The 17349-nt window shown below is 33.4% G+C and overlaps 1 protein-coding gene across 1 annotated transcript; it reads right to left on the bottom strand.

Annotated features, from left to right (window-relative positions):
- Window positions 1–1626: 1626 nt before the first annotated feature.
- On the bottom strand, window positions 1627–17344 carry LOC144438459 (uncharacterized). The gene is made up of 5 exons (XM_078127488.1): window positions 17290–17344; window positions 9451–9603; window positions 8806–8934; window positions 4511–4648; window positions 1627–3755 (listed from the first exon to the last, which is right to left on the bottom strand). The coding sequence occupies exons 1-5, from the start codon at window positions 17290–17292 to the stop codon at window positions 3666–3668; spliced, it is 513 nt and encodes a 170-aa protein (XP_077983614.1). The 5' UTR covers window positions 17293–17344; the 3' UTR covers window positions 1627–3665.
- Between the last annotated feature and the right edge of the window lie 5 nt (window positions 17345–17349).

Here is a 17349-nt window from a genome sequence, read left to right as displayed (position 1 = left end):
TAAAAAATAACAGAATAATGATATCTATGTTTTGGTATATCTCTACGTGCAATAAAACCCTGTTGTATCATAGGCATGATGAAGAGGCTGACAGGCTGAAATTTGAGTTATGAACTAATAGTTACTTCATGACTCGCAGCTCACTTGCATAGATGTTGTTATGACGGCTTCATGAGCACCTGTCATTTATCCAAATATTGTGTCTACAATGAGACACAACTCCTAGACAGCTTCACAATGACTAGACTGCTATATGCTATTATAATCATGCATGTCTGGAGTTATTAGTTCCATAAAGAAAGCAATGCAAGACATCGATATATCAAATTGCCAATAGAGTTTTAAGGCTTCAGTGTACATGCATTTATTTACACAAGAGTATGAAAGGGAGATTAGATGAATTCTCTATCTTTAATGATTGTAAAACTCATGACAAAAATAACGAGTTCTTGATCATATGCCTTTATAGAGGTTTCTTTCTACCTATGTGATAATATCATCAATAGCCTAAAGCTCCTACTGGCCATTATGCAAAGTATAATGTCAACACACAGACAGACTCTGTTAAGTATCTTCCATTCAAATTGAATCGTCTAAATTGAATATACTGTACCACATTTACTATAAAGCCATTCCACTCTACCACTGTTCATTTATACATGCTTAATACACCTCATCTGTGTTCACAATTTCAATATCTTTATCACATTTCATAAATTTAATATGTTCGCATAATTGTCTTTTGATATCAACACATTAAAATAATGAGTGTTGAGCAAATAAAGAAATGTACAAACATTTGCAGTCACTTGAGTTTGATTTTATTCAACAACTAATATTTAAAGATTACTGACATTTTTAGTTGGCAACCAGTCCAAAGTTGACAGTCTAACAGGTACAATTGATTACTGCAAGGAATTTATTGTCAGTCCATTGCTCGTAACTTTGCCAGACTAACAGGAAAAATTGATTACAGCTAGGAATCTATTGTGTCAGTCCATTGCTCATAACTTTGCCAGGCTGACAGATATACATGTACTTGATTACAGCTAGGAATCTATTGTGTCAGTCCATTGCTCATAACTTTGCCAGGCTGACGGATATACATGTACTTGATTACAGCTAGGAATCTATTGTCAGTCTAGGGTGGTTGATATTTTTCATTTCTTTTCTATATATGTTAGGTGTCCACTGTCATACTTTTTTAAAAACATTATCTATTTACATCTTATTCACATCTCTTGCTACAATATGACCTATCATAGTTAAATAATAACACAGCCAGCGAGGGCAATTTCAGCGAGGGCATCATCAAAATGTTGGTAGAGTGCCAGCCTGAGGGCAGGCATGAAACTGTAATATTGCCTAAGTGCATGTGTTATTAATTTATTACATCGTCCACTCATTCACATAGCTACTCTTCATTCATCATCATTCGTTATCAATAGAAAAGTTTCCCATTGATGGTGCATTTCTAAACTGTGGATAACCATCGAGTACGGACATGGCATTATTTGTAGGAGCTTGATCAGCTAATCTGTAATTATCTTTATATAGCTTGTATGTCTCACTGTAGTGTCTTTGTCATCTCAAGCTTGCAACATTGGATAAAAAAATGCGATTAGATGTGTAACGGTCGGAATAACTCCAGCAGGCAATAGTGCAGGGCAAAAGTCTATTTAAAGAACGTCATGTTATTCGATTTTGACCAATGACAGCTTGTGTAAGAACGTCAAGGTGTAATAATATGTTATGAATCATACACTTATTGCAATGCATTCATCGTACGTATGGAAAACATACAACATTGACAATCATAGCAACTATTGAGAGGGTGGATACTTGACGTAAAAAGAAAATGCTAATCTCAAATACCATGAAATATGGTAAATACAACAAATCATGCCTTTGCCTTGATCAGATTTTAATCTGATAACTCTCACAATGAAACAACCGAAAGATTGTAGGAGTAAAGAAAAACTTGACTTTTAATAGAGACAAAGAGTTACTGAGTACAACTTGACATGGACATGTAGAGAAGAGCAATGATGTACATGTACAGAAAATATTATATTTAGCCATAGGGGTAAACAGAGAGTATAGGTATTAAGTACATAAACCTGCATGAGATCAATACAAGATGTGAAATAATTGGAAGATATCAGTACGTACCACATGTGGCCATTTGTATAATACTGGCTTAGATAGATATTGAACAGTGACAAAAGTTTAATTCCTACGAGTATTTCTTCACTATAACTCACTTACAAATATCAAGAATTTGTTGCATGCAGGACACTCATTTGTGACCGATATGTTTTGACTGTTTGCATATCAACATAAATAGATATCAGGTTCACATCCCAATCTGATTGAAATCTGATGTATTGTACTCGTCCCGATTTCTGTTTGGCTGTTACGTTTACTATTGTTTGTTCTTTTGTGAGCACTCCTTGCATACATCTGACACAACACCATAGGCTTACCTGTACTAAATCTTGCACTTATGAGTAGCCAATCAGAATCAGTCTTACAATATATACACTCAATGTTCGAAATTGAAAGAAAGAGAACCACCAAACAATAATGATAACATCGTTGTCTGCACTCTGTGCTCATGCCCTTTTTGAACAGAGCGCTATGAAGAACTGTACCCGTATGTTTCGGCACATTACGTGTTCTCATTTGTTGAGTGAATTAACTCAGCGATGAGATTTGGTATGGGAACGCCTATGGTGTGGTGTCAGATGTATGTAACAAGCACTCACAAAGAACAAATGACAGTAAACATAACAGCCAAAAAGAAATCGCGAAGTGTACAATGCATCAGACTTTAATCAGTTTGGTTCACATCCCTACTGTTCAGTAACTACTGGTGGTTTCCAGCACTGTTTGCAACACTGTAAACATTGGATGGAAATCTGAACCTATACTATACAGATAAAACTTTGACATACAGACCATTCAAATAGAACACATCAAAACAATAACACTCTGACTCAAAAAACACAGAAACAGACAAAACACATATTTTTTGGAGAAACCAATAATTAATTAATCTCTTTCCTACACAAAGCTAGATATATACAAGGTACACAGTCACTTTTTGAAAATTCCACTGCAAACAAGAACAATTTCATAATAATGACAAGAATTGGGTTTTGTTTGATGGCTTCTTTAACCAGGTTTTAACTTAATCTTACGTGTTTTCAGAATCTGTATACTAAAGTATAATACTTATAAAATGACGAAATAGGGATTTTATGTAAACCTTTGAAAATTATTAAACAACAGTCTCCATAAGTATAAATTAGGACCATGTGATCTGATCTTCAAACGTCCCCAATGTTAATATTGAAATATTTGAATGACCTTACATATAAAATATTAATATTCAATGTGTATCACAAAAATATACAAAATATTAATATTTAATATGTATCTGTGTCTTTAGAGAAGGAAAGGCAAAACAAATTCAAAATATTAATCTTCAATATGCATCTCAAAATATGTCATTGTAGAAGTCAAAAAAAAAGTGTTACAAATTGAACACAGAACGACAATACAACAGTGTAGCTGGACAGAACTGGGCTATATATAGTACAACTGTACAATGGGTTGCTTTGTGTGTTAGGGTGTTATAGTCTTTAAGTAATACTTTCTATCTAGTACAGACTAGTCTTCTTCATAATCCTTAAGAATTCTGCTTCATTGATTTCACCATCTCCATCTCGGTCTGCTTCATCAATCATTTCCTGACAGTTGGGAAAAAAAAACGGAGCATGTCAATTCTGAATACAGTTCCTGAGGCAAGCAATGCATGAATTATTCCAGTGAATAGGGGGTACTCTATGCAATGTAATAATCTCTTGATTGCTATAATTTGTTCAAATACTAAGAACTGCTGCCACTATTGGAAATATATGTGTTATTTTAAAATACTTTTATGTCCGTAAATCTTCCATACTTTAAATCATTGCATAATCAGTGGTAGCCTAAGTGGGCTACTAGCTGCAAAGGACCAGCTGCAAATTATGGTAGCCCCATAACAAGAATTGTAGTCTGTGGACACAGGACTACTGTTAATTTCGAGCCCTGAAATCTGAGTAGAAAATATTGACGACATATTTGCTCAAACAAGCATTCAGTGTGGATAGATCCATTCATTACTACTGAACAAAACTATGATTTTGACCGACTTGCGAGGATTATTCTTTTGTTTAGGACCAACTTTTTAGATAGCTTTGTCTGAATTGTTTTCCTCTACTCAAATATGTGTCATTAAAATGGTTGACATACATAGATACATACTGCAACATTTAAACCATAGTAATTTGTCTTTTTTTTTATTTAGGCAACTTATAGTAACTTATATGACAAACTGAAAAATATTCCTTACAGGAATGCTTACCTGAACTGTGTTAATTTATAATTTATACATCTTTGTAAATAAATTCCTTCTTTTCCTGACACGACATTATTTTGACTTGTCATTTGTAAACATCCTTACCTGCAATTCTTCATCTGTGAGATTCTCTCCAAGTTCCTTGGCAACTCTCTTGAGGTTCTTGAATGAGATTTTACCAGTTTCATCATCATCAAATAGTCTAAATGCTTTAAGGATCTCTTCTTTTGAGTCTTTCTCACTCTGTAAACAAACAAATAAATAAATAAATGCATAAACAAACAAATCAATGATTTGTATTTGTAAGACACAAATTAACTTTCATTCAGAAGAAAAGCATAAACAATACACTTCTACCAACAATATTATTTTATTTAAACTTTGACATATATTGGGAAGACCACACAGGTGACAAACTCCTATAACATGGACTCTGTGGGTTTAGTTTTAATGAAGGAAGAAATTGGAGTGACCAGGAAACACTTTCTTTTTTTGGTAGAATCAAACTGAAATATATACACCTGATATGACTCAAATAAATCTATATCTTTGGCAGAGGCATATCAGGTACATATATTTTCCTTAGTTTCGTTGCAAATATAGTGCATGTCTCAAGAAAATCTGTTGACAAATTTCTAAAATTGCTACTATTTCTGCAATAAATCATTGCTACCAGAACCGATGAAAATGGGTATTCAGAAACTCATCAGTGGCAATTCTACACATTGCAAATGGAAAAAATGTTTTTACAAAATCCTGTGCACAGGAGAGATTTGTCTGACTTTAAGGAGATGAGGTCCAACAGTACAAATCAGAGAGAGTTGTGGGTAAAATATTGTACAGTGACGTGTTAAATACTATACTTTGAAAGTAAGACCATATTGTGACTGATAGCTTCAACTGTATGTGCACAACATGGCTGACAGCAGTATTTTGTAATGTATTATTCATAACCAAGTACTTTTGTCCTGTAGACATCTTGATATCCCAAGTGATACAAAGAATCATATCTCGGTACTGAAAGCAGTGTATATCCTCTGATAAGCAGCCTGAACGCAGGAATACACGTATACTGTAAATTATTAAAAAACCCCACATTAGGCAAGATTTATAACATTTTCACTTGTTTACACTGTAAAATACATCTGGTTTGAGACACCTAATATATTTCATGCTATAGCAGGTTCTATCATTGTCATTTGTTGATGATGAAAACAAGTTAGACTAATCCATTAGGGCTGACAGTACACCCACAGTTTCATTCAGCTGTCCATGTTTTAGTCTGTATCCAATTTCAAAGATTAAAACTGATCAGTATATCAGAGCGATATCAGTGGAATCTCTTCCATAGATCATCATCTTACAATTTGAAGACAGTAAACCTGACAAAGAATGTTGGCTGACTACTCAAAATCTTGCCAATATTTCTAATACTACCAAACATGAGTAACTATAGCCTAGGGTTTTAATTTATGTGGCATGAATTCTTTACATCGCACACTACGTTTTTGTTACAGATTACCTAAAACAAAATAAAGGCACTGATAGCATGCAAGCATATAAAATGATACATTTTATCTCACTGTGAACACAAATCAACATCACTGTCAGATGAAACAAAGAAGATTCAAACACAAACTGTTCATTTGTGTTAACAGTGAGATAAAATATAACATTTCATGTACATGTGTATGCTATAAGTGCCTGTATTTTGTTTGTGTCATTTGTAACAAAAAACACTGTGTGGGATGTAAAAAACATCACATCACCTAATTGAAACTCTACAGTTACTCTGGTTTGGTAGTACATTGTCTGGTTTGCAAAAAAATTGTATCAACATTGCTATACTTTCTTTGCCTACCATATCTCATGAGAATGTTGCCAAATCATGTCTAGTGTAGCTATTTAATGCATATTCCAACACCACAAATAACAGGATCATATTCATAACAAATCATTTACAATGGAACAATCAAGGAAAAATGAATGATCTAAGTGGCCTTGTCACTATGAGTCGCTAGATGAGTAGTGATAAACCCTTAGGTCATGAGTATTTTTCTTGGCTGAATGAGGAAAATTATTGGGGAATAATATAATCATATCACCTCTTGAAAGCATAACTTATTAAATATTGGGAAAAACTGGCAATTTGGAATGTTTTTTTTTTACCCATATTTCGAGCACCTCAGAATCAGTGATATAGAGCGACCAAGGTATATAATCCATATTTTCGTTTCAAAGACAATAATTTGGCTTCTCAATACTATAATCTATCAAAGTAATGGTATCACTCACCAAGAAAACATCGGTAGCAATCCTTATAAGTTTTCTTGTCAAGTCAAACAAGGAATATAGCAATGTGGATAAGATTTTATTGACCCCAAACGATTGTGCTGTTCAAGTTAACTATATTTTAATTGTAAAAGTACAAGTCTGATTATCTCAACTACAAACAGTTAAACTGAAACATTTACATCCAAGTAGCGAAAAGTTTAGCAAAAATTGAGGATATAAAATAATGTTCCTTTTGTAGATTATTAATTTATTTTTTTAAAAACAGAATATGGTAGATGGATGGGCAACAATGTATTACATGACAAAAACAAGCATATCGTTAAACCCCTTGAGAATGTATAATTGATATGGACAAAGACCAACTTGGGTTGTTATGGAAACCAATGTAACCAATATGGCCTCCTCATAGAAGATGTAAATGTATTATCTCAACAATTCAAATTATCTTTCTTTCCTTCCTTGTACATTGTACTCATATGTATTGTGGAAGTTTCATGTTCTCCATATCTATAGAATGTCTTATCTATAAAATGACAAAATTACTGCAGTGACAACTAAATACGTTTGGCTCAAATTGGAGATAAATATAGGGAAAGGTATGTTTTTTGTTGTCTATGATTACTTGTCAGGATAACAGAATGAATTGTTCACATTATGTACTTGGGATAATAGTTTGAAATTGTCAGTTAATGTCAATACACCGATTTTCTCCATTATAACAATAGTTGCAAGTCAGCCTGTGGCATCTAAGAATATATATGACGCATTTCCACTGCATACACTCATGCCCTACAGACGGCATCACCGACATTTACGTTGATAAAGCTACAATGACGTAAAGTTTATGCACAATACATTTCAAATAGAACAAAACTATCACAGTTTCATACATCCTCAAGATTTTGTTCTCATAAGAGTTTTGAACTTTTCTCATACTGGGTAACTATGTAAGCTGACTAAAAATGCACTACTATATTCAAAAAAAAATATTCATAGCATAAAGAAACATTGTAACTTCATTTCTCTGTTGGTAATGTTCCAAAACGATGGAATATTTTCCTATAAATCCTTCATCTTATTCTGCTGTAATAGCAGGCTTTGGATGTAGCAGTTAATTCAAAAGGCTTCTATTTTCTTGTGACAAAACAAATGTTGACATTGAAACCATTTCTGTAGTACATAAGTGAATTTTGCGAGATCTTACATTTTATTATTTTACTGTATATCCAGCATGATTTCAGACAAATATGTACTTGAAACTTTCTCTATTATATTTCAATACATAGTAGTCATTTTCAATAAGATGTGTGCTGTCATCCGAGACTCATCTTCAGGATTGTCAGCTATCAAGTGGTTAGTTTGTGTTCCATGTATACTACTGTAGTCTAGTTTCAAAGCGCTGGATAGGTTTGATTACAAAATAACCAGATCTGTATGTAGGAGTGTGATGCTCATTTTGACCCTACCATACAACACACGTTTTTCAGGTACCTCCGTTTTCCTCTTGCTTTAACACTAGGACTCCAGGGTGCTGCTCAGTGGGGACCATTTAACAAATTTTTAAATTCATTTGTACTGATAAAGAATATTATTATAACTGGCTCCCTGTGGCATAGTGGTTTAATAGAACTCAGGATTACCAGTCAGGAGGTCATGGGTTTGAATCCTGTAGACAGGGGATTTTCCTATGACTGATCCAAAACAAGGGTGTGTTCGACAGACTTGATGGGCAGGCTGTATTACTCAGTCATATCTCTCACTCACAACATGAGAATGAACTTGGGGGGACTTCTTGAGTAATGACGTGAACAGTTGGGGACAATTTACTCACACAGAGCATGCAGGTGCTATGTTTGCCGGGCCTGGATGACTCCGGCATAGCCTGTGGACTGACTGGGAAAGCCTTGATAGTTCCATAGTGATGTGATATGAAGCATGCAACATAATCCTATCACATAGTCCCAAACCTGAATGGATTTTTGTAGAAATGTGCCATTGTGCTTATGTGTGTATTTATTTGTCTGCATACAAAGAAAATCACTGGGTGCAATTCCTAGCACAAAATTAAAAAAAGAAGAATATTATTCTAATATAATATAACTCACCATTTTAGCTGTCATTAATGTTACAAAGTCATTGAAGTCTATTGTTCCAGAACCTTCTTTGTCAATGTTTTGGATCATATGTTTGATTTCTTCTTTTTTAGGCTCAAAGCCAAGTGCCCTCATGGCAACCTAAGAAAAAACAAGAAAGAGTACAAACTTTGATAAGACATTTGTTTTATATCACAGTAAATTACTTTCTTTACAAGCTGACTGACATCTGGTTTATAGTGTTGGTGGAAAGAATGCTCTGGTTTGCCAGAATGATGTTCTAAAGTTTCAAATTTTCATAATTTGGAATGTTGATATCTCATATGTACCTATGATAATCCTTACTGGAAGAAAAATACAAATAAAACAATAAACATGCATATATTTATACTTTTGTTTCATAATCATTACCTATTGATTACTACCATACCTGCTGCCTCAATAATGTCAACAGATGCTGTCTTATCGTGTACATGTATGTAAATATTGTTTTTCAAAAACACAGAAGAGGAATTTTTAATCTTTGATAATATAACCTACAATGGTTACAAATTCATTCAAGTAAAAAGACTTGAAAAAATGCAGAAAATATCACTGTCTTTTGTCTCAACTTCTTGTGCAAATTTATTCTACGTCAAATGGATTTAAATCTCCTACCTTGAGTTCCTTGACATCTATAGTTCCTGCACCTTCAGCATCAAAAAGATCAAAGGCTTCTCGGATTTCTTGTTTCTGTTCTTCTGTAAGTTCTGGTTTAGGTCCTGTCCTTTTCTTCTGTGCTCCCAAAGCTGATCTTTTGTATGATGATGCCTGAAACGACAACACAGAAAGATGAAACTTGACCAAATCAAGAGAAAATATTACCAACAGTCTCTTGTTATACAAGATCATTCTTGAAGAAGTATCCCTAATTTGATGTGTCTGGTAGCAAGAAGGATCATCATCTCAACCTTTCTGATAAAAATCATAAATCTCAAATAGGAAAGAGGAAAACTATTGAGGAAAAGCAATATCACCATGGTTAATGAGTCGGCAAGAAAGTAGTATTGTTGAATGCAACAGTCTACTCAGTGAGATAACGTATTGCCTATGATACATGAAAGTCTAATCCATCTCTCAATATCCTTAGACTTAACCACTTTGTCATGGGGTAAGATGATCAAAACTGGATGGGGTTTGTGACAAAATCTGTCACGTTCATACTATGGAAAGAGTGTTGTATGTGTAACCATTATCAAGATAAATATACATTCCATCTTTGTAAGTACCAGCCTTAGAGCATTCAAAACTATTATACAAATAACTAAAAAATTGAAATTAAAAAAAACACCATAATAAACATTGCAAACCCTGTTTGCCATAATAGAATATCTCTGCAGCACTACTGTATCTATAACTTCCTTGCTGATGTTATGACTTTTATCACATATGATGCATCCTTCGTGATTTTCACAAGGATCACTAAAAAATTCATTACACTGACACAGTGACAGAAATTATTGTGATACTGTTTGTAAGTTTACACATTGATGAAAATGGTTTCAAAATGAAAGAATGGCATTTTGAGCAATTTCACTGATCTATTGTAGCAATCTTATATTGAGGAACAATGCGACTAGCATACATGTACATTACATTTACTCCCTACTGATACAAAATACAAATCAAACTGCAATAAACTACGATGATGTTGTTCGGTATAAAGAGTACTGAATGCAGCAGTATGGCGCAAGGTTAATAGCATGATCTGTTCCTGGCAACCTGGGAAGGTAGGCTTAGTGTCCACAAGCTTATATTGAGGAACATTTGGCACATTATGTTTACCCCCTCCTGTTTCAAAACACAAAACACAAAGCAAACTGCGGGAAACCATGATGTTTAATATTAGTTATGATTATGAATGCAGCAGTATGTGGTACGTCAATAATATGATTGATTTGTTACTGGCAACCTAGAAAACTAGTCCAGTGTTCCCAAGGTGATGCGTTCACCTACATGTTTCTTAGTAAGTTAGATGATTTCTAATTTTCTGTATTTTCTGAACTTTCTAAACAAGGCCATCAGTGCTCTCTAAGGAGATGGTTCTCTTGTTACATGTACTACATTTATATAGAATATCAACTCATGAGTCAGAGTGATAAACATGTTTTGTATATGCTGACCCTTAACAATTAGCCCTATGATTCTGAAGAAGTCAAGTGATTAGGATGGCACAAATCAAGGCAAATCATGAAAAGTAGAAAAGTCAACAGAAATGGAAAACAGTCAAACTGGTAAATGATGATTATACTATATGACGATTTCAACAAGTGTTATGTGAAAATCAAATCCCTTGAAAGTCAAATATTCCACAATCATAATTCGTATTGACAGTTTGATAAAAAAGGAAGAATTTTCTATCAATTCGCTCTACAAATCAAAATGTAACAGCATGAACACTTGTCTAGAAACTATACCGTATAGTTTAATATAGTAACGTATAGCAGATGTGTAGTTTCATTTTCTAAGCAACTTGTAGTGACAAGGCTCCATAGGTCACTCGTATTTTCCTTGGCTGAACGCAGAACAATATTTGGGAATAATATTTTATGCAACCAGTTTTAAAATATGCAATACATAATAACTGTAATATCATACCTGTAATACATTTATCTGATATGATATTTTTAAAATCAGGATACATTTAAACAACCAATAATTAAAACTAAGATTCCAATTTATGTGTGAAAACAGTTACAGAAAACACTGACTGAGAACAAAAGAACAGTCCTATCATAATTTAATCCTCATGGCTCCTTTGACAAGATTGCATTCCAGTTTTTCCCAACTTGTAGTTTTTTTGTGTGTACAAACAAATACCCCTCTGGTAGAACGATGATTAATACAAGAACCTGGGATTGATTGAAACCAATAAATACATGCATAGAGCACAGATTAATTAAACTGTATACAGCAAATGAAACAACAAATGCCAAGGCCTTGTTTGTAACTCAATAAATTGCAAAAAGATTAATAACTTCTTTGCACATTTTTTAATAGCTGCTTTTTGCATGTATTGAGTTACAAACACAGACTTGGTCTATGTTGTTACACATTGATTTTCAAGTAGGAAGCCATGAAAAATTGTTTTATATATTAAAAATCCCTAAAAATCCCCAATCCTAATCCATATGGCCACTTTAAACATGAGTTGTGATCTGAAATGAGAAACTTACTTGAGAATAATATTATGTGTAATGAAATGCCCAATACAGTTGTATATGGTATTTGATGAAATACCTTCATTTGCAGACTGAATTGAGTGGAAATAAAAACAAATGGTGCATGTACACATTTTTAAGTGCCCATGTATCCCCATGTCATGGAGTAATGTTGATGACTTCTTGGTTTTATGGGCGCCAACAGTTTTCTAACAAATTCCAATAAAACTGATTTTCACGCAGGCAAATGAACTTATACTTAGCAACAACATCTTTATAAAATTCACACAAAAAACACACGTCTACATAAGTGACTATGGAGCAATCCAATTTGTGCCTACTTTGCTGCTGCCTTCAAGGACAACACAGTCTTGAATTCTATGCATGCACAAGTGATTTACTGGTTTTTGAAATGAGATGCAATCAATTTGATATTCTCACTTTCCACTGCCCATTTTCTCACTCGTATTGCACTGTGGATTAATGAAATGGGGCATGTACCCAACAGTGATCATGATTCATGGATCAACTTTGATCTATTCAATTTCACATTAGTATAAACATTAGTCAACCAAAGTCATGATTAAAATATTAAATACATATTCAATACTTTTCATTTTGCTGAATTTTACCTCTTTATCTCTGTCAATGATACTGTGTCCCCTGGCTTGATGTCTGTATGTAAACAGTCATCAATAAGGTAAACAGTCATCAATAACTTTTTTTGAATAAGGTAAAGTTTGCACCCAATTACATATCAGTCAGCAAATTATAAAACTGTATGGTGTTGATCTCGTAATCATACATGCCCTCATCAATTACAACAAACAAAAATAGGTGAAAAATAAACAAGTTACGAAAAAATACAGTAACCATACATCCCAGTTCTAGTTACTTGAATTTTACCAATACCATTATTTTCATATTGTTAAAAAATTATCAGCTGGATGATTTCACGTTGCCTTAAAATGAAATACATCATTTCTCACCAGCTTAAAATTTTGAATTCATGTCATAAATAATGATGATGTGTAATCATGATGAGTACACATTCCCTGGATTCCTTCAAGATAAAGAGAGAAACATATATATTTCATTTAAATTTCAAAGAGAGTGTAGTGTAGTTATATATTATGTATTTATTCAACTGCCTATTTGTAAAAAAAATCAATAATGTTAGTATTACCAGGATCTCCTGATACTTACTTTTGGGTGATGAGATATGTACATACATATATTTTAATATCATGTGTAATATTGTGCCAGTGAATACTTGGACGTACCTCACCAAGTCATAATAAGTACATTTTGCTAAGCTCCAGGCATTGAAAGAATATGTAAATGTCATATCATCAGTAACACATGTATATCTCCAGGCTGCTAATGGCAAACCTTATTACTAACATCACATGTCATCATGTGTATGGACTGGGGGAGTGGAGAATAACTGAAAATAACACTGAAATAACTTCCAAGGATTCAAAACTGACACAAAAGATTCAATTTCACAAAATTCATGGGTTTCTCTGCAGAGATTCCAACAAAGCATTGACCCGAGACTGAACCCCAGGTTGCATGTACAAAGACTGCAGCTGTAGTTTGAATTAAAGTTGAGAATCTATACATTCTTACTCCTTTACACTATTTGGCAATGCCTCTTTTTTTTTAAATTACAGCTTACTCTCAAAACTTCTATAGAGATGTAGCTAACTTAAAATCAGCACTGTAAAGCTATGACGTACAGATGTAGTCACTCACACTATGGCAAGAAGCCACAAACACAAAGTTTGATAATGGCTCTGTTGCAAGCATCAGAGGTAGCTCAGTATGGTATGTCTTGTTCCTTTAGAGACTCCTAACCAGCTAGCTGACACATCACGACTCTGAGTCTTAACAAATAATTACGTTGACATGATGTACGTGCTACATCAGGTGTATTAAAGTCATTTCAAGACTGCCATTCATTGTTGTGAAGAAAACTAATTACAGACATTTGGTCTATGAAAATCCTAGTATCAACTAAGACCTTTAGTGTAATAACAAAAACAGAAATAAACCTTCTTTACTAGCCTATAATTCTACTGGGTCTGAAATCAATCTATTTGATTAGACTTCTACATGATACATGTGTAAATCTACCCATTGTATGCTGTGTATGAGTGATTCTTTATCAATTACAGGTACACAGAAATAATATACTTCTTTCCAATGACAAGATAAGATAAAGTAAAAATTTGTATAGCGCCAAAATCAAAAAAGCTACTTGTTCAGAGGTACTTCCATAAAGCATAAAAAGGAACACAAAGTCTGTCTGCAAAAATACACAAACCAAAACTGGGATTATTCTACGTACTGTAAAAACAAACAAAAGAAAATGTCATGATCTTTTTATAAGCTTAAATTTGTACAATGTAGTTATAATTCACAAAAACAAATATTCTATATGAAAGAATAATACATATGCAATAAGTATAAGTGGTGTATGCATGTAAAAATAGACATTGTATAAAAGCTAAAATATACAAGGTAAATTATGTACACTCTGAATTCAGAACTAATAAAGATATGATTTCACAGCAAGGAAATGTTTTTGGTCATATGGTATAAAAGGGATTAATTCAACCACAGTACGACAGTCTGAATAAGACATGACTTATTATACTCTTATTTATTTATACTTGATATTTGTATAGTATTATTAGTATGCACACACATTTTTACAATTCAACATATCTTAATGCATAGTTTCTCACAAATATTTTAGAGGAAAAATTCATATGCAATTTAAAACTGGCAATATAACAACAAACAAAATTATGGTATGTGTGATTGATAGTAATACTGTAGATTACAAAAAAATAAAACAATACATTTCCGTCACAAAATTTGTATAATCACCAAAAAAAATCATAAATTAATACTGAACTGATCAGAAATACTAGTAACGTCCAGTAATCTTGTACTTTCTAAGAAAAATGAAATATAACACTACACAAACAGATTGAACAGCTAAATAAAATTTCTGGTGAAAATGTGATCTCATAATTTTACAAGTAATTAGTCAAATTTAGGCTGCTGATGGACAATATTAAATGATGGATGACAGAAATGTATGCAAATATTATATTGCAATGGGTACATAATAGATTAAATTTTAGCAAAGAGATATGTGATAGTATATTTGAGTCCCTGGTACCAGGCAGAGTATTATCAACTTATCAAGTAGTGAAATTTACCTTTATGACATTGGTATATGTGAGATACATGTATGTAATCTGTGATGTTCCTCACCATGAGCCGAGTCCTGAACACCGGGCACAATACTAGGATAAGGATTGAGTAACAAAATTTACCTTGAAGATGACAGTATTTTTGCTTTAAAGGTTGGGGAACCCCAATAACAGAAAGGCGGAATATGGTAAAATGGCATATTTTCCAAAACAATATACCTGTAATTTCTGTGGGAAACCTAGTAAAATGACTGGGGAACTCAAATAGATTTTACCTGCTAACTGCAGCCCTTAAACAAACGCATTGGATGAGCCACATGACAAAGATTACAAAGTACAGTTGTGCATGTCTTTGCCATTTCAGTAACTAATGTCAATTTAATAACTAGCTACCCACTAGTCAACTGTAAAATATTCACATCTTTGTACATGCTTTGCTGGCTACAATTGGAACACTTCTCCTTGACATCATGTCATAGAAGGATTTAATATTGTTTGAAAAGCTTTGGATTTGACACATAGCAACCAATTCAAATGGTGTTATCCAAGGTTATGTAGGTACATTGTATGCAAACTCAGCATTACACCATGCTTGTATATTACGATCACATCATTTACCAGTAGGTCAGTAATAAATATGCTGAATGGCTACTTCAGTTTATTTCTCTTATGTTTTATAATTTTGAACTAAAGTTGTCTGTGTAACGTCATCATTCAGCTTAGCTTGTTAACTGGATAATATGGTGACAAGAAATCAAAACTATGTCTCTTTCTCTACCCAGTTGATTATTTAGGTATATAATGAGGTAAACATGTACAATATGATGAAGTACAATTTACAAAGGTGGCAAATTGAAATCCTTGAGTTCGTAAATCAAATTTGAAAACAAGCAAATGCATTTGTATTTGTGTAAGGATAATTTTCCTAAACCTAATCAAACTATGTGCCAACCAGGTCTGAACTAAACATTCCATGGGACATCAACTCCACACTGTCCTGTGCAAAATAACTGAAAGGTGTTTCATACAGTATCAAACACAATTAGAAGAGATGTCAACATTTTCTCTATGGTACCAGGCACTGAACATCTTATAAACACAAATGTCAATTTGTAGACATTAAAGATTTCAATATACAAACATATGTCATGAGAAACACATGGTTAAAATTGATTATTCAACTGTGGTAAAAATATGGTGACCACAGTTAAATTGCAACATTTCTGGGGATTTGTACATTCTCATCCTATGCTACAAAATGGTGTCTTTTTTATACAACTTACATCTGTATAAAGTGATACTATTTCTCTTGTATCTTTCTTAGAATCTCGACAGAGTTATTGTTATATTTATTAATACACATGTTTTGACCTTGAAACTCGACACTTTTGCGTGAAGAATCCATGTCTCAACATGTACCGTCTTGAAAGAATACGAGAATGAATGAACACTGAAATAGCGGTGACACACTGCACTGTGATAACATTGGTTCAACCGTTAGTTATGTCAAGGCTGGATAAAGTCTACATAAACTATCTACAAGTAGCTCATACACTTTGAAGATACACTACTCTTTAATAATTCACATCTCTACTAACCATCGGGGCTGAGAATCGTCATTACAGTTACGCTTTTTGTTATTTTGACGAGGGAGAGTACACTCGGACAAGTACGAGCATGCATGGAGTATCGAGTTCGGTGCGTTGAAATGTAACGTAATCGAAATACTAGCGCGCTAGAAAAAAAAATATTTTCACAATCTACGAAAACCGACTGGCTGGTTTCTCGATGCTTTCACATATTTAGAGTTTCATAGTTATTGTAGGACTGAAATTGTGAGGAAGCCCTGCAAGGCTGCACACTGCATACACACATTGCACTGCTCAAACATTGCAATGTCAAAGACGTTCACCAAAACAAACGAATTAATTCTTAGACGACGAGAAACAAATCTTGTTTCCTTACCAAATACACCTATTAATAAAATAGACAGCAATGTACAAAAAATAAACATTCCTATAAGTTTAAAACGTGAATAACTATGGGAAATTTCGATAGTGACTTACCATAGCGATACTTCCTGTATAATGACCCGACTGCTATGTTATGCTAGAAACGAACCAACC

The sequence above is a fragment of the Glandiceps talaboti genome, chromosome 8 (genome assembly GCF_964340395.1).
Source record: "Glandiceps talaboti chromosome 8, keGlaTala1.1, whole genome shotgun sequence".
Taxonomy (NCBI): Eukaryota; Metazoa; Hemichordata; class Enteropneusta; family Spengelidae; genus Glandiceps; species Glandiceps talaboti.
Note: the sequence above shows the minus strand (reverse complement) of the source record. Positions and strands in the feature narration are given on the sequence as shown.